Source organism: Prionailurus bengalensis, chromosome E3, assembly GCF_016509475.1.
Source record: "Prionailurus bengalensis isolate Pbe53 chromosome E3, Fcat_Pben_1.1_paternal_pri, whole genome shotgun sequence".
In the NCBI taxonomy this organism is placed as follows: domain Eukaryota; kingdom Metazoa; phylum Chordata; class Mammalia; order Carnivora; family Felidae; genus Prionailurus; species Prionailurus bengalensis.
Window position 1 is genome coordinate 32,864,245 of NC_057357.1, and position 13,719 is coordinate 32,877,963.

At 51.7% G+C, this 13,719-nt stretch overlaps 1 protein-coding gene across 1 annotated transcript in view; it reads left to right on the top strand.

Annotated features, from left to right (window-relative positions):
• TVP23A (trans-golgi network vesicle protein 23 homolog A) overlaps positions 1-13,719 on the top strand; it is a 29,160-nt gene that overhangs the window by 13,504 nt on the left and 1,937 nt on the right. Inside the window, exons 3-6 of the mRNA XM_043560544.1 lie at positions 11,458-11,602; positions 12,117-12,206; positions 12,392-12,520; positions 13,511-13,639. Of these exons, the coding sequence (XP_043416479.1) occupies positions 11,458-11,602; positions 12,117-12,206; positions 12,392-12,520; positions 13,511-13,639 (493 nt within the window). The remainder of the gene's footprint in view (positions 1-11,457; positions 11,603-12,116; positions 12,207-12,391; positions 12,521-13,510; positions 13,640-13,719) is intronic.

A 13,719-nucleotide genomic window follows, 5' to 3' on the forward strand; every position in this document is an offset into this window, starting at 1 on the left:
GCCAAGGCTGAGGTCATCTGAAGGTCCAACTGGGGCTGGAGGAGCCACTTCCAAGATGGCGCCTTCACATGGCTGTTGGTTGGGCGCCTCAGCTCCTTGCCATGTGGGCCTCTCCATAGTGCTGACAACAGAAGACAGCTGGCTTCTCCCAGGGAGAGAGAGGAAGAGAGCGAGAGAAAGTGACCAATCTCAGAAGTGACATACAGTCATTTGTAGTATATTCTATCAGTCATGCAGACCAGCCCTGGTTCACTGTGGGAGGTGACTATACAAGGGTGTGAACACCAGGAGATTGGGATCACTGGGGAACATCTCAGAGGCTGGGTACTTACAGAGCCCAGCCCAAAGAAGGAACGGACGTGCGTGTGGGCACAGAGTGCCCCCCGGGCTCCAGGCACTGGTATGAAGTAGATATGATTATCACCATTTTTCAGGGGAGGAAGCTGGACCAGGAGGGTAGAGTCACTTGTCTAAGGTCACACACTAAATAGGAGAACTGAAATTTGCAAGGCAGTCATCTACTTCCTTGGCTACTTAAAAAAAAAAATTATGTACATATATATATATTATAGAGAGTTCCAAACACGCACACCACATAGAATAAAATCATGAACCCCATGGACCCATCACTCAGCTTCAGAAATGATAAACTCATGGCCAGTCCTTTGAATTATCCCCTGGTTATTTTGAAGCAAACCCCAGACATCACATCACGTCACTTCAAGCATAATTTGATATGTTCTCTCTAAAAGAAAACTCATTTTTTAGTTTTTAAAGGACATTTTCTTTTTCTTTTCTTTTTTTTTTTAAGTTTATTTATTTTGAGAGAGAGGGCCAGAGTGCATGCAGGGGAGGGGCAGAGAAAGAGGGAGAGAGAATTGCAAGCAGGCTCTGCACTGTCAGTGCACAGCCTGACGTGGGGCTTGATCCCATGAACTGCGAGAACTGAGCTGAAATCAAGAGTCGGATGCTTAACCGACTGAGCCACCCAGGTGCCCCGAGAAAACTTACTTTTGAAAGCAGAACCACAGTAGCATTCCTCACTTTAAAATAATAATTCCCGGGGCGCCTGGGTGGCGCAGTCGGTGAAGCGTCCGACTTCAGCCAGGTCACGATCTCGCGGTCCGGGAGTTCGAGCCCCGCGTCGGGCTCTGGGCTGATGGCTCAGAGCCTGGAGCCTGTTTCCGATTCTGTGTCTCCCTCTCTCTCTGCCCCTCCCCCGTTCATGCTCTGTCTCTCTCTGTCCCAAAAATAAATAAACGTTGAAAAAAATAAAATAAAATAAAATAAAATAATTCCCCAATACTGTGAAATATCCAGCCAGTGCCCAAAGTTTCTTGATTGTCTCATAATTTTATTTACTTATTTGTTGGAACTGCAGCCCAGTAACATTCCCACGTTGCCAGATTTCTTAGGTCCTTTTAACCCATAGGCTCCCCAGTCTCCTGTCTTTTCTAACCCTTTGCCATTGCTTTGATGGTCTGTAGAGCTTCCTCCAGTCTGGATTTTGTTTGTCCTTCAGTATTTTCCTTGGCCCCCTAGATTTCTTGCACGTTAGTAGTTGGAGCCGGAGGCTGGATGGGATTCCGGTGTGGTTGATTTGACGCCAGTTTCAAGGGGCGGGGGGTGGGGTGTCCTTCCACCGGGGGCTCCTGATGCCTGCTTGTCCTCAGCTCTGTCCCTCCCTGAGTCCTCTCAGTGTGAACTGTAGTGATCTACAGTCTCCCCCTCGTTGACGTTTTGGTCATTGGCAGGTGTACGTTACAGAGACAGGGCACGTTGTGTGTTAGATTCTTGCCCTTCATTCTCCTGTGTTGTAGACACAAGCGCGTCCTCTTTTTTCTCCCATAGGTGAGCGGAGGGCTTGTAAATATCAGATGAGTTGCAGATTGTTTCTCAGATGGTCCCACCGGTGGTGGCCGGGCAGGAGCCTCTTCCAGCCGGTTTCTGAGTCTTTTGTCCGACTTCCATGGTCTTTGACAGCCTCCTTGCTACCTGGGGTGTACGGATGCCCCGGGCTTGTGTGTGTTTGTCCATCTGTGCCTGGAATCCCCCGCGTGGAGTCCAGAGGCCAGTGTCTTGGTGCATCTCTGGCCTCAGCTCCCAGGCTCTGTGGCCACACAGTGTGTCAGGTGGACCCAGACTCATCTCTTAGTGGATGTATTGGGGGGAGAGGTTTCACCAATGTCTGTGGCTCAGTGGGGGGCAGCTGACAGGTGCGGCAGCCTGGAAACTCTAGGCTGAAATGAAGGACTTGGGTTCTGGTGCAGAGTCTGCCGCTCAGAGCAGCTGCTAGCACTTAGCGAGCCTTCCCGACCCGGGAAGACCCGGGCAGACCCGGTTCCCTCTGGGGCGTGAAGCCAGAGAGAAGGGAGGTGGGGCCTGATTCCAGCTGCCGTTACCTACATAAATGCTTCTTTGCTCAGAGCCTGGGGCGATTCACTTCATCTTGCTTCCTGGCTTCCTCATCTGCAAGTTGCCTCTGTGTCCCCTTCCTACCTGGCTTCCCTGGGCTCAATTGTCCCAAGGTGGGTGTTATGGGTTGACTTGTCTCCTCTCCCCCCAAAAAAGATCTGTGGAAATTCTAACCTCTAGTCCCGCAAAAGGTGAGCTTATTTGGTAAGAGGGTCTTTGCATTTGCAGATAGGATTAGTTAAGATGAGGTCACACTGGAGCAGGGTGGGCTGCTAATGTAGAGTGACTGGTGTCCTTATAAAAAGCCAACCCCGGGAAAGCAGGCCCGTTGAGGATGCCGTGTGACACTGGGGGCAGAGATTGGGGTGAGGCAGCCACAAGCCCAGGCACGCCACCAGAAGGTAGCGGAGCGGCACGGGACGGATCGTCCCCCACGGCCCTCAGCGGAACCAGCCCGGTCCACGCTGTGAGTTTGGATTTCTGGCCTCCGGGTGGGCAGGGAGAACTTTCTGTTGTTTTAAGTCACCCCGCTGGCGGTGCTTTGTTCACAGTAGCTCCAGGAGACGAATGCAGCGGGTGGCTGCTTTCCCCGCTTCCTGCCACCCCCAGGTTGCTCTGAGGCCCCAGCAGCACTGGCATCACCTGGATGCTCATTGAGATGCAGACTCTCGCCCCACCCCCGCCCCCCCCCCCCAATCAGAATCCTGATTGAACGAGGGACCCAGGTGATCCGTCTGTGGAAGAAGGGGGTGGAATGGCGAGTCCCCAATGCACTGTGTCTGGGAGCAGCTGGCATTTATTGAAGCCCCGCTGCCCGCCAGGCAGTGCCCCAAGCCCTCAGGGACCTTATCGCCCCCTCGTGGGTTCCCCGCATCTCCCTGCAGTCAGCGCTGCCACCATGCACGTGCTGCTCCGCTTGGGGCACGTGATTCACGTGAACTACGCCTGATTGGCACCCCACCCCCACCCCAGCAGCCCTTCTCACCCCGTTTCATGGGTGAGGAGAAGGGGACTCTCACAGAGAGGGTAAGCCACCTGCTCAGGGTCACCCAGGTCTTCGGTGGTGGAGCTGGGATGTGAACCCGGCCAGACCGCTGATCAGCGTGTCCCAACTTGTACCCAGAGCCGCTACTCACCGCTCCCCCCACGCCCCCTTTTTTGGGAGAGCTCCTGAGGGCGGCTCTCATTTCCCCATTTCTTTTCTCTCGCTTGGAAGTTGTGGTAAACTACACATCATGTAAAATTGGCCACTTTTAACCATTTAAAGTGAACGATTCTGTGACAGGCGTGGAACCATCACCACTGTCTGCTTCTAGAACCTTTGCATCCCCGCAAAAGGAAACCCCCTTGCCCACTGAACACAAATTCCCCATTGCCCTGTCCCCCTGCCCCCTGCAGCCTCTCCTGTGCTTGCCGTCCCTCTAGATTGGCCTGTTCCGGATGTTTCCCAGGAGTGGAATCCTACCCTACGTGCCCCAGCTGCTTTGGCTCAGCATTTCCATTTGTTTTCCAGGTTCCTCCGCGTTGTAGCAGGTGTTAGCCCTTCGTCCCTTCTTTTTTTTTCATGTTTTTTATTGTGGTTACATATGCATCATCTAAAATGGACCATTGTGACCATTTCCAAGTACAGCTCGGTGCTGGTAAGTACGTTCACATTGTTGTGCAAGCGTCACCGCCGTCCGTCTGCCAAACCGAAACTCGGTACACATTGAGCAATGACTCTGTTCCCTCGCCGTCCTGCTTTGCTGGCTGTGTGAACCTGTCTGCTCTAGATTCCTCGTGCAGGTGGATCCGACAGTATCTCTGCCTTTTTGTCTGGCTTCTTTCACGTAAGCCTCACGCTTTCAAGGTTTGTCCTCCCGATGGCCTGTGTCCATGCTTCCTTCCTCTCTGTGGCCGTATAATGTCCCGCTGTGTGGATCGGTCCCATTTTGTTCATCTACCTAGCGCTGGACACATTTCGGCCATCGGGAAGGTTGCTGCTGTGCACACACATGTGCAGGTTTTTGCTGGAAGACAGGTTTTCCGTTGTTTTGGCTTCCAGTTGTTGTGAAAACTCTGGGCTCTGTGGCTGGGGAAGGGGCAGGTGTCTCTGCCTTGGTGCCCTCCCGGGAAAGAGGGGAGGATCCCCCCAGAGGGCCCGCATGGGCCGAGCAGCCAGGGGCCCACTGACTTGTCTCTGGGGGTCCACTTTAACTTGCTGCTAAGCCTGTCCAGCCTCTAAAGTTGGGATGCCTCTTTAAGAAGAAATAAAGAACAGAAACAAGTTACAACCCTGGCAACCAGAGGGAAGTCTGGTTATTTTGTTTGTTTAAATTTGCTAAAACACTCAGACTTCTGTTGTGCTGACCTTTGAATCCAAGCCGTGAGGACATAGCGGTCCGCATCTGTGTAGGCGTCCCAACTGTCTCAAAACCTGCCTGTCCCGGGCTCAGTTGACAGAGGTGGAAGGGGGACATTGTCATTTGAGGCAACGAGTGACTCTGCAGGACAGAGGTGTGAACACTACTTCTGGGGCATTCTGGAGAAGAAACCTCCGATTCTGTGCAGACGTTTCGCCCCCCCCCCCCCCCCCCACCGGCTGGCCAGGCCCACGGGGTTTCAGAAGGGCACAGAGGCGTCCCCGCTTTTAGAGGCCGGAGGGACCCGCACCTGTTTGGTTTTTTTTGCTCCTGGAGCTGAGTCCATGTTGAAGAAGGAATAGGGAGGGCCCCTTGATTGAGAGGAGCCCACGAGTCCCCTGAGGTGTAGTTAAAATGCAGATGGGGGCTCAGGAGGCCTGGTGGGGGTCTGCTGATCACACGTTTCCAGTGAGACCCCAGCAGTCGAGGGGAGCGGATGAGGGATGGGCAGGCGGCGTTGCGCCTGGGGGTCCCCTTCCTCCCACGTCTTGGTGCTGGCACGCTGCTGGGAGCGGAAGAGACACCTGACTCTAAGTGGGCGTCGGGGCTGAAGAAATAAATAGCACGCTGCTCATTTTTAACAGTTGGGGGAAAACCTCTGACAGAGGATGTCTAAAAGGAGCATCCCCAGCCCAGGCTTTCTCCCCGCCCGCCCCCCACCCCCCCCCCAACAAATTGTAACCATGAATGAGAAACAGCAGAGTGATTAGCCACAGCCACCTGATGCCCCCTCTGGTCTGGTGTCCTAGGGATTTCCTGTCCAGGAACGTCAGGCACCTGGGGCAGATGTTGTCCTCCCATCTTCTAGATGAGTAAACCGAGGCCCTGAGCCTCGGCCAGGGCCGTACATTCACTCGGCAAGGATGGTGTGCGAGCCTGGGTCTAGGTTCTCTGGCTCTCCCTGCCCCCACTGTCTCTGGGTAGGGGCTGGGCAGGCATTTATGTTGCAAGTAGGAGTGGCCTTTGGTTGGTTGGTTGGTTGGTTGGTGGTTTCTTTCTTTCTTTCCTTTTTTTTTTTTTTTTTTTTTTTTTTTTGGTGCGAGGAGCTGGTAAGCCCAGAAGAAAGGACCTGCTTTCTGGAATTTTCCTCATGCATCCAACTGTAATGGTCAATTACTCAGTTGGGGATTTTTAGGTCTGGATTTTTATTTTGACCACAGATAACCCCCAGAATATCAATTCGTGGGCTTGGTTTATTCTTGCCTCAATGCAAAGTTGAGGTTGCCTCTGATTTCTTTTTCTACTTTTTAATTTTAATTTACATAAAAGTACAGAGAACAGTGAGCCTCCATTGGGATCAGCACGTGGCCAGTGTTACATCCTCACCCCTGCATCCACTCCAGCCCCTGGGTCGTTGGGACGCAAATTCTAGGCACAACCTCACATGCTTGGTTGGTTGGTTGGTTGTGGCAGAGTAAACCGAGGAGTAAAGATACGGTCTTTGCTCATCCTTTGTCCCAGTGAAAAGCAGAGCTTTCCCCAGTGTCTGAAGGATGATATATATGACATCTATATATGATATATATGATATATATCATATTCATATATATCATGTAAATCATATATATGATATATATCCATATATATCATATAAATCATATATATGATATAAAATGTATATTCTATAATCTAATTAAATACACATAGTTTTTGTTTTTGTTTTAAGTATGCTTCATGCCCAGTGCGGAGCCCAATATGGGGCTTGAACTCACGACCCTGACATCAAGAGTCGGATGCTTCAGTGACTGAGCCACCCGGGTACGCCTGAAGGAGGAGGTTTTAAATTGAAGGAAGAGAACGTAAAATAGAATGTTTGCTGAGGAATTCAAGCTGGAGATAGTCTTTAAAAACCAGAGCATGATTTTCAAAGTAATTTAAACAAACACAAGACAATTTTTTAAGATACTGTTCAATCTCTGCTGAATTTGGGATTAAACCAACCTTTCCCCCTCAAGTCAGACCTTCTTTAGAAGCGTATGGGTGGGGCGCCTGGGTAGTTGGGTCGGTTAGGCGTCTGACTCTTGATTTCAGCTCAGGTCATGATCTCACAGTTTGTGACATCGAGCCCCTGTCGGGCTTTGCACTGATAGCCCGGAGCCTGCTTGGGATTCTCTCTCTCCCTCTCTCTTTCTCTCTCTTTCCCTCCCCTGTTCACCTTCTCAAAATTAACCTTAAAGAAAAAAATGGGACAGGGGACTTGTGTCGTTGTGGGACCTCCCCCTATTTTATTTTATTTACTTTGTTTAGACACAGCCTCTCCCCAACCCCCATCCACCACCCTCTGTGTCCATTTTTTAGAGCAGTTTTAGGTTTACAGAAAAATTGAGCAAACAGTACAGAGTCCCCATGAGCCCTCCCCCGCCCCAAAGTTTCCCCTATTAACAGCTTGCATTAGTGTCTTGGATGTGTTACAAACCAACACGGCATTGTTACCTACAGTCCCTTGTTTACATGAGGGTCTGTGCTGGCGGTGGGCATTTTCTAGGCTTTGACATAAGCATAATGACATGTATCCACCATTGTGTCATGGAGAGTATTTCACTGCCCTGAAAATCCCCATATTCTTCTCTCCCTTCCTCCCACTGTCCACAACCCCTAGCAACTTTTTTTTTTTTTTTAACTGTGTCTACCGTTCAGTTTTTCCCAGAATGTCCCTAGTGTTGGAGTGCTACAGTAAGCAGCCTTTTCACACTGGCTTGATTTTGTAACATGCATCTAAGGTTCCTCTTGGCCTTTTCATGGCTTGAGAGCTCATTGCTTTTTAGGGCTGAATAACATTCCCCTGTGTGGAAGGACCCACAGATGATTGATTCACCTATTGAGGACATCTTGGGTCACTCCCAGTTTGGGGCAGTGATGCATAAGGTTGCTGTAAATAAGTGTGTCCTGTGGTAGGTGTGGACTGAAGTTTTAGAGTCATTTGAGTAAATCCTGAGCAGCGTGATTACTGGATTGTATCACATGTAGAGTTTTTAGGGTGATTTGCAAAGATTTCTCTGGTCAGGAGCTTCAAGCAAAACTTTTCAAAGGTATAATGTACATAAAGTACACTAAAGTAGATGGTTTGAACTTTTTTTTTTAAAGTTTGTTTATTTTGAGGAGGAGAGAGGGGACAAGTAGGGGAGGAGCAGAGAGAGACGGAGAGAGAAAGAATTTCAGGCAGGCTCTGCACCATCAGTGCAGAACCCAGTGTGGGGATCGAACCACAGAGAGGGAGGGAGACAGAATATGAATGAGAGAATAAGAATCTCAAGCAGGCTCCCTGCTCCGCGTGAAGCCTGACGCAGGGCTTGTTCGTACAACCCTGGGATCCCGGCCTGAGCCGAAATCGAAATCAAGACTCAGATGCTCAACCCACCGAGCCAGCCAGGCGCCCCTATTTTGATTTGTTTTGAATAGCGCCCAGTATCATCATTGTTCATGCCGGTCTGGGGCAGAGGCTGGCATACTTTCTGGGTAAGAACATTGTCGACTTGGCAGGCTAGCGAATGAGTAAGCGTGGCTGTGTTCCAATAAAACTTTACTTACAAAACAGGAAGTGGGCCAGATTGGGCTCCTGGGCCAGAGTTTATGAGTCCAGGGTACAGTGGTGCTTTTCCTTTGCAAAATTCAGGTCTGGGCTGCGCTGCAGGCCCGGCCCCGCCTGCCCTGGGAGGGGGTAGTAGCCTGGCGCACACCTTTGTGCTTCCTCAGGTGGCTTGCACGCGTCTTCTGGGCCGAGAACCTTCCACATCCCCTCCGAGGGGAAGACCGCAGCTGTGGGGCACAGAACTGTGAACATGGATTTACGCTAAAACACACGCCCGTAAGGACTCAACCCCCCCCCACCCTTGACCACACCTGAAGCAATTTCATTTCCTCTCCTCTCCTCTCCCTTCCTCCTCCTTCTCTCCTCTGCTCTGGGCCTGGCCTGTCGAGGGTCGCCTACCGAGCGAGCGGAAAGCACTACCTGTTCAAGCTGAGGAATGGAGAAGGTTCTTCGGTGAAATGGAGGGATGGGGGGCAGGCTTGATACGGAGAGGTCAGGAGTCTCGGGGGATCCCTGCAGAGACGAAGGTCTGCCCCTGGCTAGTGAGAGAGAAAGTTGTGGTCTTGAGGGGAATTTCACAGCTGGGTTCCTTGGAGGTAGATGGGTTTCAAGTGACTGAGGGCTGAGGTAAGCCGGCCACGGACTCTGAGCACGATCTGTGTTTCAAGCACTTTTGACGTGCCACCTTCCACTTGATCTTTTAATAGCCAGGATGTGGCTGGTGTTAGCATTCCCATTTTACAGAAGTGGATATTGAGTGCCCAGAGGTTGCGTGGCTGAGGGAGGGCGGCGGAGCCGCTCCGAGGTCGGAGCGGGATTTGAACGCGGGCAGTCTGGCACCTCAGGACTGGTTGCTTCTTGAGGGGCAAGCGGGTGGGTTCCTGGGAGGGTGGAGTTGGAAGCCAGTGGCCTTGGGATGTGGAGGTGACTGTCAGGGTGCTCTGTGGCCATGGAGGTGGCAGAGAGAACCCCGGGGGGTGGCAGACTGCCCCCTCCCCCCCCCCGCCGTCCCCCGGCAGGGAAAGGCAGACAGGCGAAAGCCATGGCCCTCACTGCTCTCAAGACCAGGAAGCTCCCACTGTGAGTGCTGGCGGGGGACAGAGGCGGACCGAAGGTGGGTTTGGAGGGCGGCCCAGAGGACAGCCTGCATCGGACAGGATGAAAGCCGTATTTGAGGGTGCAGGAGGCATCCTTTTCTACCTTGGCCTTTGAGTAATGATGGCCACGATAATAGTACTTTCCATTATAAATTAAGGAAATCATTTGACGGGTACCCAACTAAGCAGAACCTTCCAACAATGGGAATTTTTCTGCATTCGTTAGGAAACCACAGCAAAAAAAAAAAAAAAAAGTGGGTGGGCAGGGGATTTATTCGAATGCATGAACTTCCAGGTTTTAGCCTGGATCTGTGGACATGGGTGGGTGTCTCCTACGTCTTTTAGGTCTACACTGTTCTACAATTTAAACTCAACTACACGACTTGGCACGACAAATATTTGCCGAGAATCTTAAATGCCAGGTACGATTATCAGGCATGTAAGATGATCTCAAACATGGCTTTTTCCCTGAAAGAACTTTCATTTCTGGAAAGAGGACTTCTTTATCTTCAGGGTGGAGGCATTAAGATTGTATTAAGACATTTAGTTAAAAGATTCTCAAGATTTAAGGTTAGGGGCGCCTGGGTGGTTCAGCTGATTAAGCATCTGAGTCTTGATTTCAGCTCAGGTCATGATCTCAAGGTTTGCGAGTTCAAGCCGCGCGTCGGGCTCTGTGCTCTCTGCTTCGGATCCTGTCTCGGTTTCTGGCCCTCTCCGTTCACGTATGTGTACTCCCTCATGAACATTTTAAAAAAAGATTTAAGGTTAAAAGGGCATCAGAGACTGCTGAGGGTCTTGTGTTCGGGAATATTCCAGATCTGGAGAATCTATGAGATCACATCCGATTCTTCAGGGCTAGGTACATGTCCCCGGCTGGCTTGCACCCCGGCCACCAGGAGAGCTCAGGATATGAAAGGCACAGAGGAGAAGTGTTCTGGCGAATGGCCGGTGGTTTGGCACCTCTCGCTCCTCCTTTGGAACACCAGGAGTAAATTCAGAAGCCACTATGAGTTCCGGTTCTCAATCAGTTCACGTTCCCTTGAGAGTCAGAAACCGCACAATTACACAGGAACCCAGTTCGCTTATTCTGTGCGGTCCTTCTTGGAAAGAAGGAGCAGGTGCCTGCCTGATGCCACTGCCAGTTAGAGGCTCATGGGCCAGTATGAAACACGGCCTGTGATATTTTATTAATCGTATCGGTCTCTGTCCTTTAAAAATATTTTCCCGTTGCAACTTTTAATTTCTGGCTTCTCGTGCAAATACCATATCCAGCAGAGCTGGGTGAGGAGGCCTGCCCCTTCCTCCCCTCCCTCCAGAGCCCTGGCTGGTGCTTTAACTGCCAACCACCGTCCCCCTTGCAGGGCTGCCTTCTCCATCTTGGCTGCTTGTTTCTTCCCGTGCTCTATCAAAGTAGATGCCAGAAGGGTCCCCTACCTGGTCCGTGTCACCCACCACCAGCACCTGCCTGACCCCTATAGGTCTTTGTTCTCTCCGCCCTGGATACGTGGGTGGCCTCGTCATCCATCGAACCTTGGGTCTCTGGTCTCTCAGACTTTTTTCTTTAGAAATTGCTGCAAGACGAGTCAGGATTTCCCTCTCTCCAGGAACACGCGTTCCCCAGTGACACGAGACTGCACCCATGGGCTGCACGTGGACTGCTCTGTTACTGGTGGAATAACCCAACCTTTACCTTTAGGGAACTGGTCCTTATCACTGCCAGGTGGGGAGGCAGTGACCACTGTCCTGTTTCACTTCAGAGGTACCCAAGTTTCGAAGAAGGCAAGTGATCTTTGAAATCGAGTTAGGGGAAAGTACTGGATTCTTCGAGAGGGGAGAGATGCTAGTATACTAATGACTGTTTCAGAACTTGTGACTTAGGGACGTTTGCAGAGCTGCGGCCTGAGTCGGGCTCGCAGTGCACTGGGGACGACGCGGAAAGTCAGAACCCACAGAGTGAGCTCGGTGACTGCCCTCTTGGCCTTTGCAGTGAGGGGGCTTCTGGGTTCTTTCCTAGGCACCCGTTGGCCACCTTTTTCCATCTGTTTTTCCGAGTGAGCGCCATCGTCACCTATGTGTGCTGTGACTGGTTCAGCAGAAGCTTTGTGGGCTGCTTTGTCACTGTGCTTCTCCTCCTGTCCTTTGACTTCTGGTCTGTGAAGGTAAGGCCCCTTCGCTCATGATGCCATCGTTCCAGAAACACAAGGGCTGTGTTTCTAGATGGTGACCCTCCTGCTGCACGTGGCCGATTTGAGCCGAGAGGTACTTTCGTTGAAACTGCAAATACGTACTGAGCCGACATTACTTGAAATTCAAGTTAAAACCCGTTGTTCAGAGCTGAACGATGGTTCTGGTCCTCAGTTGTCATCTCTGCAAGGCCGTGTCTTATGCGAGTGACAGCTCCACCTGGCTTTGGATTTTTGGCAAACCTGGCATACATTTAAAATATGCCACATGTTTTTGGGGGGTGTGTGTGTGGTGGTGGGGGGAGTCACTTACAGGTAAACTGAGTTGAAAATTAGGAGACTCCCACGGATTCTCAGAACCTGCCACGGTTCAGTTCCCCTCTCCCCCTACTCCCGGGACAAGTTCAACACGAACGGACTTTTGTCTGTCAGTGAAAAGACGACTTCTTCTTTACGGCGTGCCTGGGGTCCTTCTGTCCATGTCCCCCAGAACGTGACCGGGAGACTGCTGGTGGGCCTCCGCTGGTGGAACCACATAGACGAAGACGGGAAGGGCCGCTGGATTTTTGAGGCCAGAAAGGTACCGTCCGCTACGGGTCCGCCTCGCAGCGGGGACGTGGCTGTGGAAGTTTGCACGGGTCCCCTCTGGGCTCCATGCGGGTGTGGTTGCCGCCCCCATCGGCCCTGCGCCTGGTGGCCGCCGCATGCAAAGAGCGAGAACGGGAGTGCGCTCCCGTTGAAGACGGGGCCCTCCCTCCCCGGCAGGCGTCCCCGCAGCGCAGCGTGGCCACAGAAGCGGAGGCGCGCATCTTCTGGCTTGGCCTCGTCATCTGCCCGCTGATTTGGACCGTGTTCTTCTTCAGCACCTTGTTCTCCTTGAAGCTCGAGTGGCTGGTAAGGCACCGCCTGGCCCTGGCGTGGCTTTGCCATCTGTGCGCAACAGGGGGCACGAGCGGGTTCCGTTGTCGTCTGCCAATTGGTTGGAAACCGCTTTACCGAGATGGTTCACGTACCGGGCCATTCACCCATTAGCGTGTGCCATTCGCCGGGTTTCCAGGGGATTCACTGTGGTGCCGTCAACACCACAGCTAGTGTGGGGGTAGTTTCATCCCCCCAGAAAGAAACCCTGTACCTTTTAGCCCTCACTCCCTCCTGGCCCTGCTCCTCGCTCTTCTGTTTCAATAGGCTCACCTATTCCAGTACTTCCTATAACTAGAATTCTAGAACATGATTGCTTGTGATCTTCTCTCACTTAACATGGGATTTTCAAGGTTCGCCGGTGTTGCAGCATTTATCAGTATTTCTTTCCTTTTCTATGGCTGTGTAATAGCCCCCTCTACGGCCACACTACGTTTGCTTTATCCACTCCCCCACCGATGGCCATGGGCTGGATCTTCTGGATGCCTAGGAATAATGCTGAGGAAGGAGTTGAAAGCAAAAGCATGTGCTAGCCTACTCTGGAACCCTTCCTCAATAGGAATAAGCTCACCTCAGAGTTACGAAGTTTCATTTCAGTTTTCTTACCGTCTCAGTGCCGTGATCTGCCTCACTTACTGGGAAAACAAAATACCCACAGACCGTAGGAGCAGCAGTATTAATTAAAAGCAGGGGCTCTGGAGTTTGGATGCCAGTCCAGCCCTGCATCGGCTCTGGGACTGTGGGCGACTTTGGTTCTCTGGGCTTCACTTTCTTCCCTGTAAAATGGGATGATAACGGCACCAACCTCTTGGGTTGTTGACAAGGTACTTATGAGGAGCGGCGAGTGCTCAGAGAAGGTTGGCTGTGACTAGGTACAGGCCAGAGTTGCTTCTATGTGGCTTGGGGGGAGGGGGTGGGTGGGGTTCCATATATGCTCTTAAAAGAATTTGCTTTGTCTGAGCGCAGGCCCTTGTGATAGCTGGGATTTCTCTCCAAGCTGCTAACCTCTATGGCTACATCCTTTGTAAGATGGGAGGTGAGAGGGACATCGGCAAAATCACAGCCAGTTTTCTGTCCCAGATGGTGTTCCAGACGGTGAGTTACTGGAGTCTTCCTCCCGGACCCCTGCACTCCAGACGCCGAAAGGGAAGGAGGCCCACTAGCCAATGCAATTT